The sequence below is a fragment of the Coenobita brevimanus genome, chromosome 13 (assembly GCF_032717465.1).
Source record: "Coenobita brevimanus isolate Jiangsu-jjx chromosome 13, ASM3271746v2, whole genome shotgun sequence".
In the NCBI taxonomy this organism is placed as follows: Eukaryota; Metazoa; Arthropoda; class Malacostraca; order Decapoda; family Coenobitidae; genus Coenobita; species Coenobita brevimanus.
Genome location: NC_136966.1, coordinates 10,328,588 through 10,349,398, shown reverse-complemented (window position 1 = coordinate 10,349,398; position 20,811 = coordinate 10,328,588). Strand labels below are relative to the sequence as shown.

Genomic DNA, 20,811 nt, shown 5'->3' with positions numbered 1-20,811 from the left:
TCAAACAAAAGTGAGCAAAACTATCTGGAGATAGTAAGAATGTTTTTTTTTTTTTTATGTGCTCGACTCTGGGCATATGCTTCACAGCCTGGTCCCAAGGCCCAGTAGTCCTCCTACATATCATACACCTCTCTACATGTCACCACTTCGGCGCTAACACCCACCGTCCATATTGAATACATGCTAGGGCTGTCTCATACAGGACTGGTGTATTGGTATTAGCGGGGGTATTTTTACATGTCGGCGGGTCTTCTGGTAGGTCGGTAAAGTCTGCTTTACATGAAATTCAAATCCTTAAACTGTTCCCTGCCCCAGCGAGGATTTGAACCTGGGTCCAGTAGGACTGCAGGCCGCCTCTCTACCGATTGAGCCACCGCCTCCCCCAAATACAATACGTCGTCTGATTTGTTGGCTATTACTGTCTTTTAGATATAGGTAAGAGATAGATAGACAGATGTAGATAGATAGACAGATTGAAGTATGGATGGATGAATGGTTGGATAGATAGATATAGTATTTGGGTCTTATCAGGAGTGACTTTTCGATCTGGGGTGTTAAGAGGTAACATTCATTAACCCTTTCAGCACAGGATGGGTTCCATAAATAACATTCTCGCCAGAAGACCAAATCGTAAAAATACACTGTTATGACTCGTATACTCCTCCTCACTTCCCTCTTAGCTCCTTTATTCAATGACCCGTTTCCACTTTATGTTTCCTGCCACCAGACAGTTTTTATTTAATTTAAGTAGGGCCTCTCGCGGTGAAGCTACGGATTTTTATATCTAACTCCTCCAGTTAGAAAAGACTCTCTGGAACAGAAAATCCTTTGAAGTTAAGTAGAATTAGATTAGAAATAACACATCAGGTTTAATGGGGACTGGCCGTTCACTACAATGACGTATCTTGTATTGTACCCCTGCAGCCCCAGGCATCTGTATATCAATATGGAGAGGATTTTCATATTTAAGGGGATATATACAGTCTTTTTAACCCCACGAGACATCATTTTTTAAGTTACTAAATAATCAGAAGGTAATAAGACTATAAGAAAAAAGACCATGAGACTGAGGGAGTTAGTAAGGCAAGATGGCGCCATTATTTACAGGACTTTGTTGTAGTCTGCAGCTATCTGTGTCGCACCGGATGCATTTCCTGGTGGCAACCTATTCTGGGCACAGTTGTGCTTCTTTGTTCTCGAGTGTTCACCAGTTGTCCTACATGCAATGCATATTACATGTAACTCACTTTAATACTAAACCCCAAAGTCCATACAGAATGCATGTTATCTTGTCTCATTCAGAGTACGACCCTATGCTGTACGGCTCCCTAAATGTGTCCTCAGTATGAAAGGAAAAATATTTGTCTTTCATATACAATTTTACTTCATTATCTATCTATCTATATGTACCGGTATAAATACTATATATATATATATATATATATATATATATATATATATATATATATATATATATATATATATATATATATATATATATATATATATATATATATATATATCATTATTATAGTTATTATCATGATTATTATTTTTTTATAGCTGCGGTAGTGGTAGTAGTAGTAGTAGCAGTGGTTGTAATAGTAGTAGTAGTAATACCGGCAGTGGTTGTGGTGGTAGTGTAAAGTGCACACACACACACACACACACACACACACAGGATATCTCAGTAGTGACAACTCGAGTTCTCTTGAATCCTGTTTATTAAATATGTTATCTTTTTTCGCTTCCTCTCTCTCTCTCTCTCTCTCTCTCACTAGATATTGCTACCTGACATATCATTCTATGGCCACTGACTACATTAACTTCTTCATCGTAGTTACGTGGGTACTGTACTAGCTTTGTCACTCAGGTTGAAAGCAGGGTAACTTTTTTCCCTTCACCCTTTGTTGACCGTGGGATAAGTCTGGTAAATAAGGAATGTTCATGCAGGGAGACATCAAAGTATGAAATAAGAATTAGACTGATTATCATATTATTTAGTGTGAGTGCTGAGGTATTTTCCCTACGTACACTTCCTCCAAAACCTTCCTCGCAGTGGGTCTCCGATGATACTGGAACTGATCAGTGCAGGTTGTAATGTTTCAAGACTGACCTAATGTATTAGGATATGAATACTTATATGATGATCAGTCTTGAGCGGTGTGTCACAAGCATGCAGTACACTCAATCTTCATCAGAGCAGGTTTACCATAGTGGAGTATTCACCGGAGAGTCTGCAATACCCAAAGCCGTAGTGCATCTATACATGAGCAGGATGGGACTCTTCATAGTGGAAGTAAAAGCGCATATTTTTCTTCCGTTTTCACAGGTCCAGCGACTTCCGGCTACGCAAACACACTCCTGGCGTGCATGAGCATAGTCCTTGTGTTGTCAGTTTTCAACCTGATCATGATGGTTATCGCCTGGAGTCGCAAGGTACTGAAGACACTGCCTCTCTCCCTCCCTATCTTGCCTCCCGCCCACCCTACCCTGTTTTTCACCCACCCTACCTTACCTCTCACTCATCCAGCCTTTCCCCTCACTCACCCTACCTTGCCTCTCACTCACCCTACCTTGTCTTTCACCCACCCTACCTTGCCTTTCACTCACCCTACTTTGTTTCACACTCACCCAACCTTGTCTCTCATCCATTCTGCATTGCCTCTCACTCCCACTCTGCCTTGTCTCTCAACCACTCTGCTTCTTACCCACCTGGCCTTTCACCTAACCTGACCTGCCTCTCACCCTCCCTGCCATACCACTATCCCACCCTGACTCTCACCCGCCCTGCCACGCGTCAACATTACCACTAACCTACCCTGTCCTGCCTCAAACTCGCTCTTCGTATCACCCAACATACTTCTTCACTCTCGTGCCTCATTAGCCCTGTCCTTCCCATCACCCATCACTGCTTTTTCTCCCAACTTGCCTTTCACTGCCAGTCTGTTATGTCCAGTTTAAAAACGACAATAAGGGTAATACTGAACTGTTTATTATAATGACAAACTGGGGAACTGTAGGTCGGGATGTGATGTGCCTTCTCTGTGACTTAAACCTCAATATAATGGCGAATTCTGGTAGTTTTCATGGTGCTGTGAAGGGATTATATTCAAGTCAGGAAGCATGAGTAGTAAAGAAGGAGTTTAGAAGTCTATATCACATACATTTAATTCAAAAAGTCTAGCGTAAGCTTAATATAATCCTCTAAAATTAGTACAATTAACATGCAGTACACCGTAAAAAGGACAAATTAGATACGCAAAAAAAACTTCCCATAGCCATTGCCTACCAGCAGCCGAGCTATAAAGGCATCTTGAGGTCAACGTCACTGATCTTTGTGCATGTAACCTTAGGTCATCAGATTCTTCATGTCCACTAAGTTTGGTGGCTCTAGCTTTAATCCTCCACGGAAAAATTAGGTGGCATTCGAAATAACCAGAAAAGTCCCAATTTTTTACCCCAGGCAATCTCATACCTATATCAGCCCATATCAACACTGCGTCCGCCTTAAGGCTATACTCGTATTGTAGTGAAATTGTAGTTTCCTAGCCTGAGCGCTCAAGAAACTGCGTGGCTGACTCACTGTCTTGTGTTCCGGATAATATATGAAGATCCAGTTGACGGACTGACACTGTATTTGGCCAAAAGAAGCGGACAGCCGTCCAGCTAAGTTTGACTAAGTTTCAAGGCTCTACAGTAAGTCAAAAAGTCTTTGAAATATCGCAGTTTTAAATTAAATAAGAATAATAATATTCACAGGAATAATAAAACTTCCCACATGAATGCGGGAAGTTCCAGTAACACGTAATGGGATAAGTTAATGATGTATATGTACAGGGAAGCGAGAGTGAGACAGGGGTGATTAGAAGTGAAAACCTTACTATATGTGTGAGCGAAGGGAGTCGCGGTTGTCAGCACTTTCTGGAGGCAAACTTTTCGCTGGGTATTAAGTGTCGAGTGAGCAAATATTCTTTCGCTACAGCCTGACTGAAAACTGTTATTTCTGTAGCCATAGCTTAGCAGAGAAATATGATGCTACTTACGAAGAAGTGTTATGTAAAGTTTACAAAGCCTTAACACTGTCTTTTTCTGCTACTGAACTACACGCAATAAGCTGCAAAAGGACGAGACTCTAGGCCAAGCTAAAGTGAAAGAACTGTAGTGTGTGATAACCAAAGTACAATAGCGAAACACTGTTGGCAGTCGACATACCGTAACTAACTTTCATAGGACAAGGAAGTTACTGTATACTGAAGGATGAGACTGTGGAATAAATATGGGTATATCAAGGGGGAGCAAAACATAGTGGACAAATTTGTAGCCACCGACCCTGCAGTGGTTTATCTATAAGGATCGTACCGACAATGGTAAACGGGAGGTTAAGACTAAGGAGGAGGAAGATGGTCTGGAAGAAGAATATAAAATGTCGAATAAAGATCTTCAGCTAAACTCAGATAGGCTGTCCCGATGTCGATTTGTCCCAACAGCCATCTCTTTATAGGTTAGATAATAAATGAGAAACCGATAAGTAAGCATTTTTTTTTCAGAAGAGAAACTGGACAAAACTAACACCAGATTCCAACATGGAGGATGAGGGTGCGTACATGGAGCCGATGACCGACCCCAAGAAAGAAGCCTCGCCTGAACACATCTACGACGAAGCCTCATCTAAATACCTCTACGATGTGGTACTTAAAGTTGGGAAAGAAAACGTACTCGCTGACCACATCTACGAGAAGATGAATTAGGCCGGCAGTCTCAGCGCCACGAAGGCATCACATCGGCGACAAAATTCATCTTCATCATTATCTCAACCCCATATCATACCTTAAATAGGGGCAAGGTTGGATCCACAATGAATAGAATATAAAGTCCCAGAATGAGATAATTACCACACAGCATGGGGAGGGAAATGGGCCAGGCACTCATTTACACATAATCCACGCCTTCGGAATCCTGGCTCAGCCTCGGTTATTCTAAACATTTCATTCGTATTTTTCTGTTGAGATATTTTGTCCATACACCTGATGTATAATGATCCTGCTCATTACCAAAATATGAAAGGCGTGGTAATTAGTGCTTAATCCATCCATCCATTTCGATCTCTTGTAAGTTTATTAGTTCCATCAATTTCCATATGTAATGATGATTGATGATGACGATGATGATGACTGCTGCTGCTGCTGATGATGATGATAATGATGATGATTTCTGGTGCAGTTGGTGGTGATGCTGCTGCTGCTGCTGATGATGATGATGATCACAATAAGTCAGATACCACGAAGCTTGCCTTCATGCACCATATTTGCTTTCTCTATCTGAACATATATTTAGCGGTAAGAGAAATGGCAGCAGACATGAGTCATGAAGATGTTCCACGAGTTAAGTGAAGAAGTGATGTTGCTGGATTAGAAGTGTATCAAGGAAGTGGAAGAAACACTGTGTAAATTAGTGCTGTTTGCTGATAATGGGCAATGACCCATACCTGAACGACTGCACCCATCGTAATAATCCTTCCTCAAACGCAGATCAAGACACGTTAGTCTCGCTCATTAAGCGAAAAGGGGGAAAAAAAAAAATCTCATACTTTTCAATGGGGAACATTTTTATAACAACAAAGATCACCGTAGCTTTTAAACTGTTTATCAAAATAACAAATAGTAGAATATTAATGCTTTATCTTCTACTTCCTTGGCTTCTTTGGGTGTATTACAATAGGTTTTTAATAACGTTTACACATATCCAATATAATCACCTATGTTCTTTGATTTGATAAATCCTTTGTAACTCAGAATTAACTATTTTCCTTAAATGTCACAGTTGTATAAATGTAAGTTTATTCCTCTTGCTTGCAACAATATATGATAAATAGATTGGTTTGACTTTGATCGTCTAAAGCAGAAAAAGACTCAGGAAATCCATTTGCCCTACAAGAAAAATGGCTGCATACTGCACATGACTTGCAAGGTACTGGGCATGTTATGAGAATGAAGGACAGTCCAGTGTCATTAAGCATGTGATAACTCCACAATCCTTTAACAGATTTTGTACTGAGGCAAGGCAAGCATAAATAAAAACTGCATATGCAAACTCTCATGCATACACCAAAGACAGTACATAAACATTAGAACAGGGCGACTTCCCCCCCTTTGTAATCATCAAATAAAAAATGAGTTTCTTGACAGGATTGTCATTATACGGTATATCCTTTATGGGTACTGATAAAGGAAGTTTCTCACTGATGCAGTTCCATTCCATCCAACCACTCCCCATTCCAACACATCTCATGTACTGTACACTGAATGTTACCAGTTTCACAGCAATTTCCTTTTACGGACATGTGTTAAGGTAGAAAAGAAGGATCAGGTATAATCTCACTTCTGTCTCGGCAGTCAGAAGAGGTTGTGGCTGCTGGAAACACCTATGCTGCTCCAGCCACCCAAGCACAAGGGAACGGCGTGGGATGAGGATCTACGAGCGTAATACCCTGAACAAAACCTTAGAAATTAATCACAGCCTGAGGCGGGAATTAAACTTGAGCCCGGTGGGATCACACGCCAGGTATCTGCTGAGCCATGAAGAGTATATTAATGAAAATAAATGTCACCTGTCACTAAACTAAAACATGTACAATTAATTATTTCCGATGGAATTTTTCGTGGTTTGTAATTGGGTCCATTATTTTGTAAGTCAATTCAGCACTGGCTCAAAAAATATAGTGGAGGCCATTACGCTCAGAAACACATTGATATTGATAAGAAGCGTTGAGTTATGAGTGGGATCCATTTTTCTGCCATTACTATATTTTACAAGCATATCTGAACCACCGTGGACTGCTCGACATATGGGACAAGGTACGTAAATATCAGGCACTGAAACAGGTTTATGGGAGATTTAAATACTGTACCACCTTCAAAGATATCTGAGGATGAAAGTTGTGAATTAGTACATTTATCCGGTTCCGCGAAAAAAAAAAAATAATAATAGGACCTAAATATGGTACTGCAAAATGAACTTTAGCTTTCTCAACAGTGTGGGTTACTCTCAACGTAGTAGTTCTTAGTATAGTTAGTTGTATTACGATATCCTTCTCTACAAATTTAGTTGGGAATCCATTTTGGTACAGGGTTTTCTTCAGAAATTGTAGCTCATTATGTAGTGAAAAATATGAGGAGCATAAATTATAGGTCCTAGTCACTACAGTTAGATATATTTTATACTGGAGGGGAAAGTTAGTGCTAAATTAAGTAGTTAATCCTGAATATGTTGGTTTCCTGTATAATGACGTTGCAAAAGTTCCTTGTGTGCTCTGTATACAAATATCTAAAAAAGGAAGTTTATTTCCTTCCTCAGTTTCAAGGGTAAACTGTATATTCTCGTGTTTAGAAATTAAATAATCCAAAAACAAGGGCACATGAGAGGAGACCTAAAAATGGCAAAGGTATCATCCATGCAGCGTTTGAAATAAAGTGGGTTAAAGTGGAGTCGAAGGAGTAGTTATGGGAAACCCGCTTGGACCCAGCCTTGCTATTGCCTTTTTGGCTCACCACGATCCCAGATGGTTACAAGATTACCCTACCCATTTTTAGCTACTTTATTTGAAACGCTACGGGGATCTATCTATCTATCTATCTATCTATCTATCTATCTGTATATATATGAGATGGATAGTGAACAGAGGGAGGAGGAGAGACAGTACGGTAGGGGAAAAAGGAAGGGAGACAAACTAATTAAATAACTGACACAGATGAAAACTGATTAAATATAAACGAAAGGGAGGAAAGACAGATTGAAGAATTAAATAAGATGTGGAAGGGAGAGAAAAGTGTATTGGGGACTGAAGCGGGAACAGGATGGTGGGAGGAAGAGGTTTGTTTGGAAAATATGGAATAAGTGGGAAAATCTGGGTTGGTCAAACGTTAATGGACGAACAAGAATGTACCAGAGATGAAAAGAAAAAGACGAAGGAGAGAAGAGGTGTAGTAGGGAAGAGCTTGAGAGATATGGGAGGGTTCGAGCAGAGTGAATGGGAGATGTGGCGAAAAATGAAAAAGAGAAAAAGGAGAAAGGGTCTTAGAGGGATGATACTCTCTCGATAGAAATTACTTCTGAAAGATAACAGGTAAAAAAAAAAAAGGCAACTGCTAAAGGCTAATTATCAAGGGAAAAAATGTGAAGGAGAAGGAAGGAAGCATATAATGGATGAGATCAACAGTTTAGGAGGGAATGAGGAAAGAGGAGGATCCCTTTGCAGAAGAAAATCTGTAGAGGATTCAGAGTGGTGAGAAAGAATGTTGTACAGAGGGAGGAAAAATGAGAGTTTAGTTAATGGAAAGGAATTGATGCGGACAGAAAGAGTGAAGCAGGAAGAAAAGATAACAGAAAGAAGAAAGAAGGGTAAGAATGAAGAGCCGCTTGGAAGATCAGATAATGAGGATGAAGACAGGAAAACCATACAAACAGATAAGAAGGACGAAAATACGGGAAAAGACGGAAAAATGGTGAACAGATGAGAGACTTTAAGAGAAATAAGGCAAATTAGTGCAATGAAGGGGATTCAGTGGAGGTAAGTGTGTTAGAAGGCAAGAAAGAAGCGTAATAACGGATGAATGGAGTAATGAATCTGATAATGCGGTAGATTGGGTACGAATTTGGCAGAGATTAAGAAGCGAATAAGGATGCTGGAAGGAAGCGTCAGCACAGAGAAGAGACTTACACAATCCGTTGTGCTATTACTATACTCTCTTCACTTTACCATGGCCTAAAATTGCCATCCATCAATAATGAACGTTAAGTTATAATAACAGTTTAACAGTAGAATACGGTGATAGTCACCATAAAGCACTACAGAAAGGATGTAGAGCCACAGTACTGTCTTTTCGAAGACCATTGAGCTACATGAAATAAGCTGCGAAAAGATGAAAAGTGAATTCAGGTTAAAGCGAATAACCTATACACCAGTAAAACGCCTTTGTCGGCGGGGTGCGAGCGAGGCCATTTAAATCCGAAATCACTGAAATGTCGCCTTACATCCCAAGGACGCCTAGAGTATATTGATGGCTATCTACCCACCAAGTATTATGCCTTTACGACAAACCGCCTGACCTGTGGCCCTCTTTTGAAGATTTTCGACATGCTGCACTTGGCACGTGTCACGTGCCCTACGCACCGCCTGGGTGTGATGAAACCTGTCAAAAACAAATCTTAAAGAATTGGTCTATCATACGGTGCAAACTACGCAGTGATCGGACCTGTGGTTGCTGAGATATAAGCTTCTGAAAAGCGTTACCGTCGGGCCGGTCCAGGTTGGGCCGGGCCGGAGTGGGCCGTTCATATGTGAGAAAATGCCTCTACTTGACGAGAGACTCGCTCGCGAGGTCTCTGCCCTCGCTCATAATGAGTAGCTGACTAGGCATTTAAGTCAATACAGTAGCTAAGTAAGTGAATGTTGTGTGTGTGGTGTGGTAGGTTGTTTATTAGGTACTGGTAGGCTACTAGATGAAGTCATTATTATTTTCACCTATCCAAACAGCAGTAGCACAGTTTTTTTTTTTTTTTATGTGTTCGACTCTGGGCATAGGCTTCACAGCCTGTTCCCAAGGCCCAGTAGTCCTCCTACATACCAAACACCTCCACATGTCACCACTTCGGTGCTAACACCCACCGTCCATATTGAATACATGCTAGGGAAGTCTCATACAGGACTGGTGTATTGGTACTAGCGGGGGTATTTCTACGACATGTCGGCGGGTCTTCTAGTAGATCAGTAAAATCTGCTTTTATTAAATTCAAATCCTTAAACTGTTCCCTGCCCAAGCGGGGTTTGAACCTGGGTCCGGTAGGACTGCAGGCCACCTCTCTACCGACTGAGCTGGTGATGAAGTCGGTATAATGTTAATATACTCTTACCCAAAAGCTTGAGAAGGACGCCTTCACGTGATGGCACGGCATCAATTTGGCAGAGTGGCACCGCTCTTGGTCATACAAACGTCCTTTAATCCCCCCCCCCCCGTCCCCCAAGAGAAGGCTAGTGGACTGCAGAAGGGTAGCTTTAGCCTACAATCCACTGGGTTCACATTCAGACAGCCCTTTACTTCGCCACCTGACAAGCTGCAGTGGATCCCCCACCCGCCTACCCAAAACCTCCATCAGGAGTGATCTGACTCAGTCCCTCACTCCAGCCAAAATGGTGGTGATGGGATGAACTGATTAGCCCAGGAGGTCATGGAGGTTGTATGGCGAGTCCGGGCGCAAGGCTATAGGAGGCATACCGAATGGCACTTTGTATGGACGGCTCACGGCCCAAGTTCTCTGTGTTTCATTCTTTATATATCGGCTCTCCTGTCTAGCATCTTTTTTTCTAACCATTACTATTGTCTTGGTTCATGCCCTTGATTTGCCTTTGCCTCCCTAACTATTTTTTTTTTTACTTCTTCAAAAATATGTAAACAAAAGCATGTTATACTGTTTCTCTGCTGAATGACCCCCAAATATTTTTAAGTGTAAAATTAACGCTAGATAGAAGAGTGGGATAGGATGACTGACTGCCACGCATAAGGCTGAAGCAATGATGGAATTTTGTGTGCAGGTAAGCCATTTCATTGTGTTCCCGTTCCCTATCTCGTTTCGTCACTTTCCCTCACCTGTGTCCTCGCTTCACCTTGTTCTCGCATTCTTGGACACTGTCGTAACGCATCTTCTTATTTATTTTTCAGCACTTGTTCTAGTGCTGGTTTATTGGTTCCCTCTTACCCTGTGTTTTCACTTTCAGCCTCCTCAACAGGGCACCTACCCCTAGCGAGAAAACCATCATTCAGTCAGTCCATTACCAAAAGAGGGTGGACCATTAATACCCGTAACTGAGCCACCATCCGAGGCTCAGTGATCATGTATAGAGGGTTACAGCTTTTGTCTGCTCCACTTTCTTTAGTTTCAGGTGTTGCCTTCTTTCTCCCCTCCCTTTTTCTCTTTTCCTTTTATCCTTCCCTATTCCCATGTTGTCAGTTCTTTCCTGAGGATCAACCTTCCACAGGGGCTCACTTATTCTTTTGTCGTTCCCTTGTTTCCTCATTTCTTTAGCTCTCTCACTAGCACTTCTCTCACCCATCTCCATTAAACCCTTTACATTGCTCTTCCTTACAGTGGGTGGAGTCATGCATATCCAACTTACGTGTCTTTCTTCCAAACTGCCATTCACTAAATCATTTGCTCTCTCTCTCTCTCTCTCTCTCTCTCTCTCTCTCTCTCTCTCTCTCAAGGGGGTCGTAAATGACTCGGGTACACTCGCGATGTAAAGAAAGTATCCAGGCCATGTCGATGCCGCGGCCAGGAAACCAAGAATGGTCTGGTGTTCGGACGCAGCTCTAAACCCCCTCCCCTCCTCCTCCCTCCATTCATTCCAAACTACAAGCACCTTCCTTGATCTCATAATCGAGAGGTAGTTCACTCTTTTGCTTCGAGGTACGAGGCGCACACACACACACACACACACACACACACACACACACACACACACACACACACACACACACACACACACACAGAAATGTGTGATAAAATTAATGTAAGAAGACAAGTCATTACGAGCTTGACTAAATCCTGTTGAAAAATTACACCCGCTCTATCTTCGAGAGCGTGGGTATAATTAATGTAATTCAGTAAGTAAAAACATCTGTGTAACGAGTGAGGCGTGTCCTGCCCTAAGCTTAATAACACTACCAGCCAGTAGCAAGAATAACACAGCAGTTTACTTCATGAATGAACTATTTGGAGAGTGTTCGTCTGTTAGTCAGTATGTCCGAAAAAAAGGCAAAAGTCATGTCATTAAGCACTGATGTGATGGCAATACCTGGAGTGATAATATGACAAAATCTCACTGTGGCCTCACTATAGCAATCTGCACAGAAGCCATCCCTTAATGTCAGTCTTCGGTGACACACAAACGCACCCATCTACTTATCTGCGAGGGGATATTTTCAGCAAGCCATGTAAGACAAGAGAAATTAAACAACAGGAAGAAATGGGTAGACAATAAGCTAGACAGAGACGATGCTTGACTAGGATATTTAGATAATGATAAAGACATGATGTGTGAAATTGCACAGAGCCTTCACCATAAGTTCAATAGCCAGTGATTGCGACCGTGTATTGTTTCAAAGACAATGTACGAAGATGCCCTGCCTGCAATATCTCGCCCCCTATTGTCTGTTTTATTTTACTGACCATGTCTGAATCTGTGCATGTAAATGGGTGTGGGTTTGGGTGCAGAAGTGGGTGCAGGTGGTCTAGGTAGGTGTGACAGTGGGTGTGAATGTTGATGTAAGTAGGGGTGTGTGGGTGCAAGTGGGTGAGGGTGTAGCGGTAAGTGGGTCTGTGTGTAGCTAGGAGTGTAGGTGGATGGGAGTGTGATGTGGGTGTGATGATCTTGCTGAATGTGGATACTGATGTGGATATGGTTTTGAGTGTGGGTATAGGAAGATGTAAGTGTCGGTGAGGGTGAAGCTGTAATGGCCTTGATGGATGTGGATGTGGATGTGGCAGTGGGTGCGGGTAGGTTCGCGTACAGATGGGTGGAAGTGTCGTTACGGGTGTGGATATTGGTATGGATGAGAGGCGTGAGTGTAAGTATTAGTGTACGTGTATGATAAATAAAAGTGTGAGTGAGAAATGAGGTTGTGTGGTGTAAGTGAGAAATTTGAGAGAAAATAAAAAAAAAGAGAGAATTGTCCTCTGGTTGAAGAGAAATATAAAAGTTATCATAAAATTATTTTCCATGATCCCAGATACCAATATGAATACAAAAAGGAGAGCCAAGGATTATAATTATGTAGAGAGATATATATACAGATAAACAGAACAAATAGACAGACTGAGAGAGAGAGAGAGAGAGAGAGAGAGAGAGAGAGAGAGAGAGAGAGAAGGGGGTGTAGGGCGGCAGAGAGGGAAAGAGAGAGGACAGGAGCCATATAAAACTATTAAGAGTATAAAGAGGTAGGCAGAAAGGGAGAGAGGGAAGAAGAAACGGGAAGCAGGTTGTAGGAAGGAGTGGCAGGGAAGAAATAATTCAGGAACTATAGGATGGGAGACTGAGAGGGAGAGAGTAAGGGAAGAAGGAGAAAAACAAACAGAAAGGGAAAGAGGGGGGGGGAGAGTGAGGGTTGGATATGCACAGTTACATAAGAAGAGGGACATTACTCAGGGAGAGGAAGGGGAAGTTAGCTGGGACCAGGAGTGCAAGGGATACTGAAAAAAGAACTAAAGTGAGAAGGAGATGTCTTGTTACGGCACCATAATGAAAATGAATGGAATCTGGTAGAACGGAGGGAAGGAGGGGAGTGATGGGGTGTTGGGTTTCTCTTGCTGGTGAATAATAGGTAAGGGGAGACGAAGCAGAGGGCAGAGGCTTGGCAAGGAGGGGAAGAATGGAAAAGAGAGAGAGAGAGAGGGGGGGGGGGATTACAGCATATTTTCATAGAAAAAAATGGCTTGCACTCCAACTTTTCATACTCTCTCATATGGACACTGGATTTTGCGGTCCATACACCAGTAAAGAGCGCTTTGTGAGTGCGTGACGGGCGAGCAAGCGTTTGGTACAGTACATATGTCTACAGTATCATCATAATTTCATCTTGGTATAAACTTTCAACATTTCTGGTGAGGTCGTTGTACAGTAACAGAAGAATTATTGAGCTAAATTATTTACTTTCTCACGTTTTCTCTCTGGATTTGTTTACTGCGAGGCGCCGTAGCATTTATCACACTCACAATGTTCAGTTCTCTGCTCCCGACTTGCCGTGTCAACGAACTGCGTCGGTAAATGCTTGGCTATTGATCGAATGATAAAACCCAGAAATGGGGCGATTACCCTTGCTGACTTCACCCCCTAAACACAGAAAAAACGTTCTTGAAAAATTATGAGCGTACCGTAATATATATCCGATATTAATTGTTAGAATTCATGGAAGAAAACAGTGTTACAACAGGAAATATTTTTTAATTCGATTTCATGGTGGAGCATGTCAATTGAAGCCCTCGGTACATTCCTTGGAAAGCTGGGATTCCAAGGGGTTACTTTGGTCTCTTGAGTAAATATATAGCTAAAAAGAAAATGTGCTAAATGTATCTACTACCTGCTGAAAGAATCTCTTCATTATCTCACATAGCAGAATAGTTATTAGCCTCTGAACACCACAGTGGTCGTGCAGTGTCGTGTCGGGGCTGGCCGGGTCGTGTCGGGCCGCTCATTTCTCGGCTAAACTTAACCATCGCTTCGCTCGTTGTGCTCCCTCCTTTGCACTGAGGTGAGGAAGGGGAGGTGAAGCAAGGATGGAGGAATAGAGGTGGGGTGACTGATCCATACGTCAGTAATTTATTGCATCGAGGTAAAGAAGGAGAGGAGAGGCAGGAATGGAAGAGTAAGGTGGAGGGTTTAATATCATCAGAAATTTACTGCACTGAGACGCGGAAGCGGGAGAGAGAGGCAGAGATGGAGGAGTGAGGAGGGTGGTCAATGAAGGCGGAGAGAAATATGCGGAGGAGAGTCAATGAGGGAAAAGAGAGGATAGGATACGGGAGGGAAGAGGAGTCAATAAGGAAAGAGAGGGGAGAGAAGAGAAGTAAATTGGGGAAGAGAGGGGATGGGAGAAGAGTTAATGATGGAGCAGACAGGACGTTATGTGGGAGAGGAGAGGAGTGAAGGAAAGAAGAAAGCGAATGTGGAAGGAGTGAATGAGGGATGAGAGTGTATGGGGGAGTAGTTAATGAGCGAGAAGAGGGTATGAGAGAGGGAAGAGTCGTCGGTGAGGGAAGAGAGGGGAGGGGAAGTGAGACAGTAAAGGGGGAGGCAGGAGGAATTAAAGAAGAGGTGACGGAAGGGAGACAGTAAGAAACGAGAGGGTATGAGAGTCAGCGAGGGAGGGGTGGGTGATAGTGAGGGAAAGGAGAAAGAAGACAGTGTGGGAGGGAAAGTAAATGAGTGAGTGAGGGGAGACAAGAGGAGGCAGGGAGAGAGGACAGGGGAAAGGAGGCTGTGAGGGAAGGTAGGGAAGGGAGGCGATGACAGAGGTGGGCTGAGGGGAGGCAGTGCGGGAGAAGAGGCAGTGAGATACGGCAGGTAATACAGTGTCTGGCAGTGAAGGATAACTAGTCTATGGCCCACTCTCACTCACACCTTGGGAGCTGTTGAAGAAGAGAGAGAGAGAGAGAGAGATGCTATGGTACTGTGGAAAAGGAGGCTGGCTGGTTTCTCAGTAAAGGAAAGGAAAGAATTTGGCGATGTAGGCGACTAGGAGGGATATCTGCAAGAAAGAGAAGGCGCAAGATGAACTTTTTTATAGAACAAAGTGAGAGGAAAGAGAGGAAGGGCGTATTAAAAGGTAAGGCATTTAATTTTTATTTCTTACCACATTACTTTACTTAGTTAAAACATATTCTTGAAAGGGAGGTGAAAATAATATGTCCCACATTTTCAGATAAATATTTCCACACGATTATTCACACACACACACACACACACACACACACACACACACACACACACACACACACACACACACACACACAAGACCACATACGTATCCCAAGCAAATTATTAAATCCCGTAGTGGCCGGGGTGGGAAGAAGGGGTGAAAGTAGACACAAATGAAGGTAAGCAAGGAACTGATGGAAAGGTGTGATGTTGAGAGGGATGGTGAGATGTGTATGTGGGAATGATGAGTAATGGGGGAGAGAGACTAAAGGGATTAAAGATGCAAGACACAGTGAAGAAAGGAAGATCTGACATACGACATAGTACCGGTAATATATGTATATATTTTTTCGGTTACGTATGTGACGTAGATTAAGCGCTATGTAGAGGATTCCGTGACCAAATATATGTAGAATATAATAAATTCACCTAAAGATGAATATGGATGTGAATTCCTCACGCGTCATTGGGTTTATAAATGTTTGAATTTGTCACGTTCCGATTGTGGTTTTAAAAGATATCGGTAATCACTTTACGTACAATATGACGAACTGGGATAGGATGATGATATCTATGATGATGATGCCGATGATATTGTATGTGACAATTTTCTTTATTGTCCCTTAGTTCCAAAGCTGTCTTCCTTCCACACAAACTCTTCATTGCCACCACAGTCCTAAGCCGTCATTTCTTGTTTTGATTCCACTTCAGTTCAACAACCTTCCTACCTTGCTCCTCTCTCTCTCTTTTCTTTTTCTTTTTTAAAGTTATCTATCTATCCATCTATGTCTATCTATCTATCTATATCTATCTATCTATATATATGGACACTGCGGCGGAATCCCACTGCTACCTGGTGCATCCCCAGGTGCGGATAGGGGAACGCCTCGTAGATAAACGGAATGGACTATGAGACACCTATAAACATACAGAACTCCACTATATGATGTCAGTCAGGTGGCACAAAAATTATATTTCGCCAAAACTATGTGGGAGGGAAATGATATTATTCCGCCACAATCCTACTCGGACGTCCTGTTAGATAAATGTCTATCATATCATTGTCTACGAAAGGTCCAACCACACTGCCTCCTGTGTTTATGGGCAGTGTGCCACCGAAGGTGAGTAGGAACTGTCAAGCAAATCAGAGACTGGGATGTTAAAGAGTCTGAAATCCATGAAAATCAAAATGTTCAATGTATGAAGCCTCCCTGAAGATTGCAAGCTTAGTAAATTTATGACTGAATTAGTAAACCTTAGTTAGGATTTTATAGGTCTGAACGAGTACCAATGGAAAGAAGAAAATTTAGTTTATATTCAATACAGCAACCACCTATTTTACTGTAGAGAAAGGCGAAATGAAAGAGTTAATGATATAGAATTCCTAATTAATAGAAATCTTGCAGAAAACATTGTTAAATTCATCACTGTGTCTGACAGACTAGGGTGGACTGGAAGTACACTATGCAGGATATACACTCTGAAAGTAATACAGGTATAGAAATGATGAAATGGAAATATTCTATGACAGCATCTCTCATTCTGGGAGAAGAAAGGACCAGGTAAACTAATCTGATGGGAAATTTCGAAGCAAAAGCTGGAAAATCGAAAATGGAGAAATATGTATGGGAAAATTCAGAGTTGGAGAGAAGAATGACAGAGGTGAAATGGTGGTAAATTTTGCTGAACTGTAGAATATGTCTTAATGAAGGTGTTGCTCCACAAACGAACAAGGATAAAAGGGGCTTGAAAAAAACAAACAAACAAATGGAGGAACAAAGAATGAAGTCGACATCATGACAGAAGAGAACAACACGATCACTGAGTTCACTGTTGTTAATAAAATAAATATACGAAGTGACCAATGAACGTGGGATGCACAGACAGATTTAGTTTCAGATGTGAAAGAAAGAATTTTATAGGGACAAAAAAAGAAAAAAGGGAAATATGGAGAAAACATGGGAAGTGATGAAACCCCTGTTAAGCAAAATATTAGATACACAGGCATGGTGATATAAGATTTGAATAGAACTCGCCAATCATTGTTCATTTACACTACCCCCATTTGTATTTTGGTGAGGCAGGCAGGGCAGGTGGGGTGAGCGGGCAGGGTTTAATGAGTGTGGAGGGGCAGGGTGAGTGGGAGTGCGGGAGGGTGTGTATAGTGGGGGCAGGGTGGGTGGGGTGGGTGTGTTACATGCTGGGTGTGGTGCAAGGTTGATGGTGTGGGTGGGCAGGGTTCGGTGGGTGTACTGGGGAATATATATTATCCCTAAAGAAATGGGCCCAGGGAGGAATATAGGCTCAAAAAGTAAAATGGAACTCCAGCGGTCTTCTCCCACAGGGGGTGTTGCCATCCAGTGTCCCGGGCAATGCCGGTATGCACGATCATAGAGGTTTACCCGGGCAACACCGGGTACCCCTGCTAGCATTTTCTGTTCGAGCAGTCTTATCATCAAGTGGTTACTAACACCGTTATAATATAAAGTATTTAAAATACTGTACATCGTTACTCATGAAAGCACTCGGACAACCAGTCACCGGCCAGCTTTCAAAAGCTTAAGGCTCTTCCCTTTCAGAAGAGATTGAATTGGCTTTCGTACCACCCATGAGGTAATTGAACCCACTAGAGATGCTGCTGCAATACTGAGCAGAACATAACCCTCTTGGGAATGATTGGTGTGTATTGCTGCCATACGACCAACCAAGGACGAGCAGTTAGTCAGTCTCGCGTAAAATGCTTGGACGTAGAATCGTGGCCCTGGACCCCGCTCTTGAAGGACCAGTAACTGTTTGAACACACTCTCTCTCTCTCTCTCTCTCTCCAATGGCCTCTCTCTCCCTTTCTCCCTCTCCTTGTTATTCTGATTCCTTCGTCCTTTCTCCTTGTCTGCTTATTAATCTCCTCTTCCCCCAGTTCCACCCATTTTCCATATTTTCCCTATGGCTAATTTCCACCCCTCCATATCTTCTCTCTCGCCCTCCTTCCCTGCCCAGCCAGCCTCATAACATTACCTCTTCTGCTTCCTTAATTAGCCCTCTTAAATCTGCTCTCCTTCCCTAATTACCAATCCTTTATTTCCCCTCCTCCCCTGATCACCCTTCCTTTATATCCCCTTACCTTTCTCTGTGTGCACTTCCCTTATCTCTTCCTCCCTTCCATTCTGTGCACTACCTTTCTCTCTCCCACCCTTGCTTTTCCCTCCACTTCCTATATCGCTCTCTCCCTTCTGTCAAATTACTTTCCCACTCTCTGCTACCCTCTCCTACCAATTTCCTTTACCTCTCAGTACCTCCTGCTTCTGTTCACTTCATTTATCCTTCAATACATCCCCTCCTGTCCACCTCCATCCCCTCTAACGTTTCCCTTCTTTAAACTCAAGTGTTAATACAACTACAGATGGAAAAGGAGCTGTATATTTCCTTTATGGATTTGGAGAAAGCAAGTGGCACGGTAAACGGACAAGGCAAATGGAAGGAATTAAAAGCATATTGAGTAGATGGGAAGGCGTAGAATCCTGAGAAGAGTTGATGTAGAGACGCAAGGGCTGCGGTGCGTGTGTATAGTGAACTGTCTTCTTTGATCTGAATTTTTGTTCTGTTCATATATGGATGGAGTTGTGACAGAGATACTAAGCATGGTAGTGGATGCTTTAGTCTTCCTGATGAGATATGGTAGGGTGTAGAAAATGTCCTGCACTGCTGTTTGCTGACGATACTGAATTTGTTAGTTGAAGATGAATAGGAGCTGGAGGGATTCGTGAATGAGTGCGGGAGGGTATGTAAGAAACGGAATCCACTAGTGAATGTAAACAGGAGTAAACTTATGATCTTTGAGAGGATTGAAGTGACATATTTCACAACGAGGCTTGATGGTGAGGAAATGGAGAATGTAATTGCAATCATGTATATTACGCACTCTGGTAAAGACGGAGGTTTAGGGGATGAAATGCTTGAAAGGGTATGGCAGGGAAGAAAGGTCGCTGGTTCACTAAAAACGGTGATAATAATTACTGAAGTGAGTAGAGGAGCAGAGAAAAAAAGTCGCTGCATAACAGAACTGTGACTGCATATGGACACGTAACTTGGACCCTGCTGGAAAGGCACTAGTGAAGAGAGGAAGCATTGTAAGTGAGTTATTTTAAAGAAGCATGTGGTGTTAAATGCAAGGACCGATAGACAAATGATAAAGTGAAGGAGTGTTATGGTGTTGATGTCATTGTGGCTGAACCGTTAAGGAAGATGAAAAAGGAGAGACTGACTAGAAGAGTGTGTGACTGACATGGAAGGGGAGAGTGGGAGGGGGAGACCAAGGATGAGATGGAGGGATGGAGTGGAGAAATATATGAGAGAGAGGTGTGTGAGTATGAAGTAGGGCAGACTAATGACAGGGGCCAGGGTGATGTGGAGAAAATTTGTTTATGGCCACCCCTCATGGGGAATATGGCGTCTGGTTTTAGAGAGGTGTGCAGATGGTAAAGTTTCCTAACATTCCAACAGTCTCGTCTGTTCCTTCGTCCTTTTCTCTCTCCTCTCTATTCCACAACATCACCGCTATGCAAGAACTGTTAATGACCTGTCCAAACACCGTGTATTGTAGTAATTTTCAAAGTATGTGAAAGGAACCGCTAACGCAGTGGCTGATAACAGAGTCGCAACCAAAGAAAATATTTTAAGAGTGTGACACTTATATCCCGTTAATCAGAAAAAACTGTTTTTGAAGTTTTGGATACAGAAAGAAAGGGGAAGGATCTACTGAGAAGGGCTTTCAGTCAGAAGCTCAACCGACTGACTCAGTAATCTATATGTACGAGTATTTCCTTTGCAAGGTGTACAGTGGATGACAGCCTATGTAGAATCTTATCTTACTCGTGCATCTGAAAGGGGAAGGACAGCAGGAAGGGTCAACAACAACAAGACGTGCAATATTATGGTGAAGACAGAGACGTGAATCTGCCAATATGTAAGGAAAGGTTGACGAGAAGGAAGACCTTGTGATTCCAATTAGTAAAGTAGAAGCGCTCCGTTCAAGGATCACAGAGTGTTTTGTTAGAATCATAAACTATACCACGTAAAACAGATATACAACTGGTTTAATAATCCTATACTTACGAGTAGCTCTCAATTTTTTTTTTTTTTTTTGTCACAGTAACAGAACGGAGGGAGAAAAGACAAAAGAATAAAAAAAAAAAAAAAATATCCATACACCATATTACAGGTGTCCTCCATTCATAAAAAAAAATCTGTAACACTTGGACTTGAACATCCGGTGGTTGAAGTTTGCGGGGAGACCATTCTGGGGAAAAGTTTCAAAGAGATACAAACTAGTGGCTGCGGCGTTA

At 42.4% G+C, this 20,811-nt stretch overlaps 1 protein-coding gene across 1 annotated transcript in view; it reads left to right on the top strand.

Moving 5' to 3' along the window:
- Nucleotides 1–4,751, top strand: part of LOC145414904 (uncharacterized) — a 45,007-nt gene extending 40,256 nt beyond the window's left edge. The window contains exons 2-3 of the mRNA XM_080284323.1: nt 2,333–2,439; nt 4,551–4,751. Of these exons, the coding sequence (XP_080140449.1) occupies nt 2,333–2,439; nt 4,551–4,751 (308 nt within the window). The remainder of the gene's footprint in view (nt 1–2,332; nt 2,440–4,550) is intronic.
- The last annotated feature ends 16,060 nt before the right edge of the window (nt 4,752–20,811 follow it).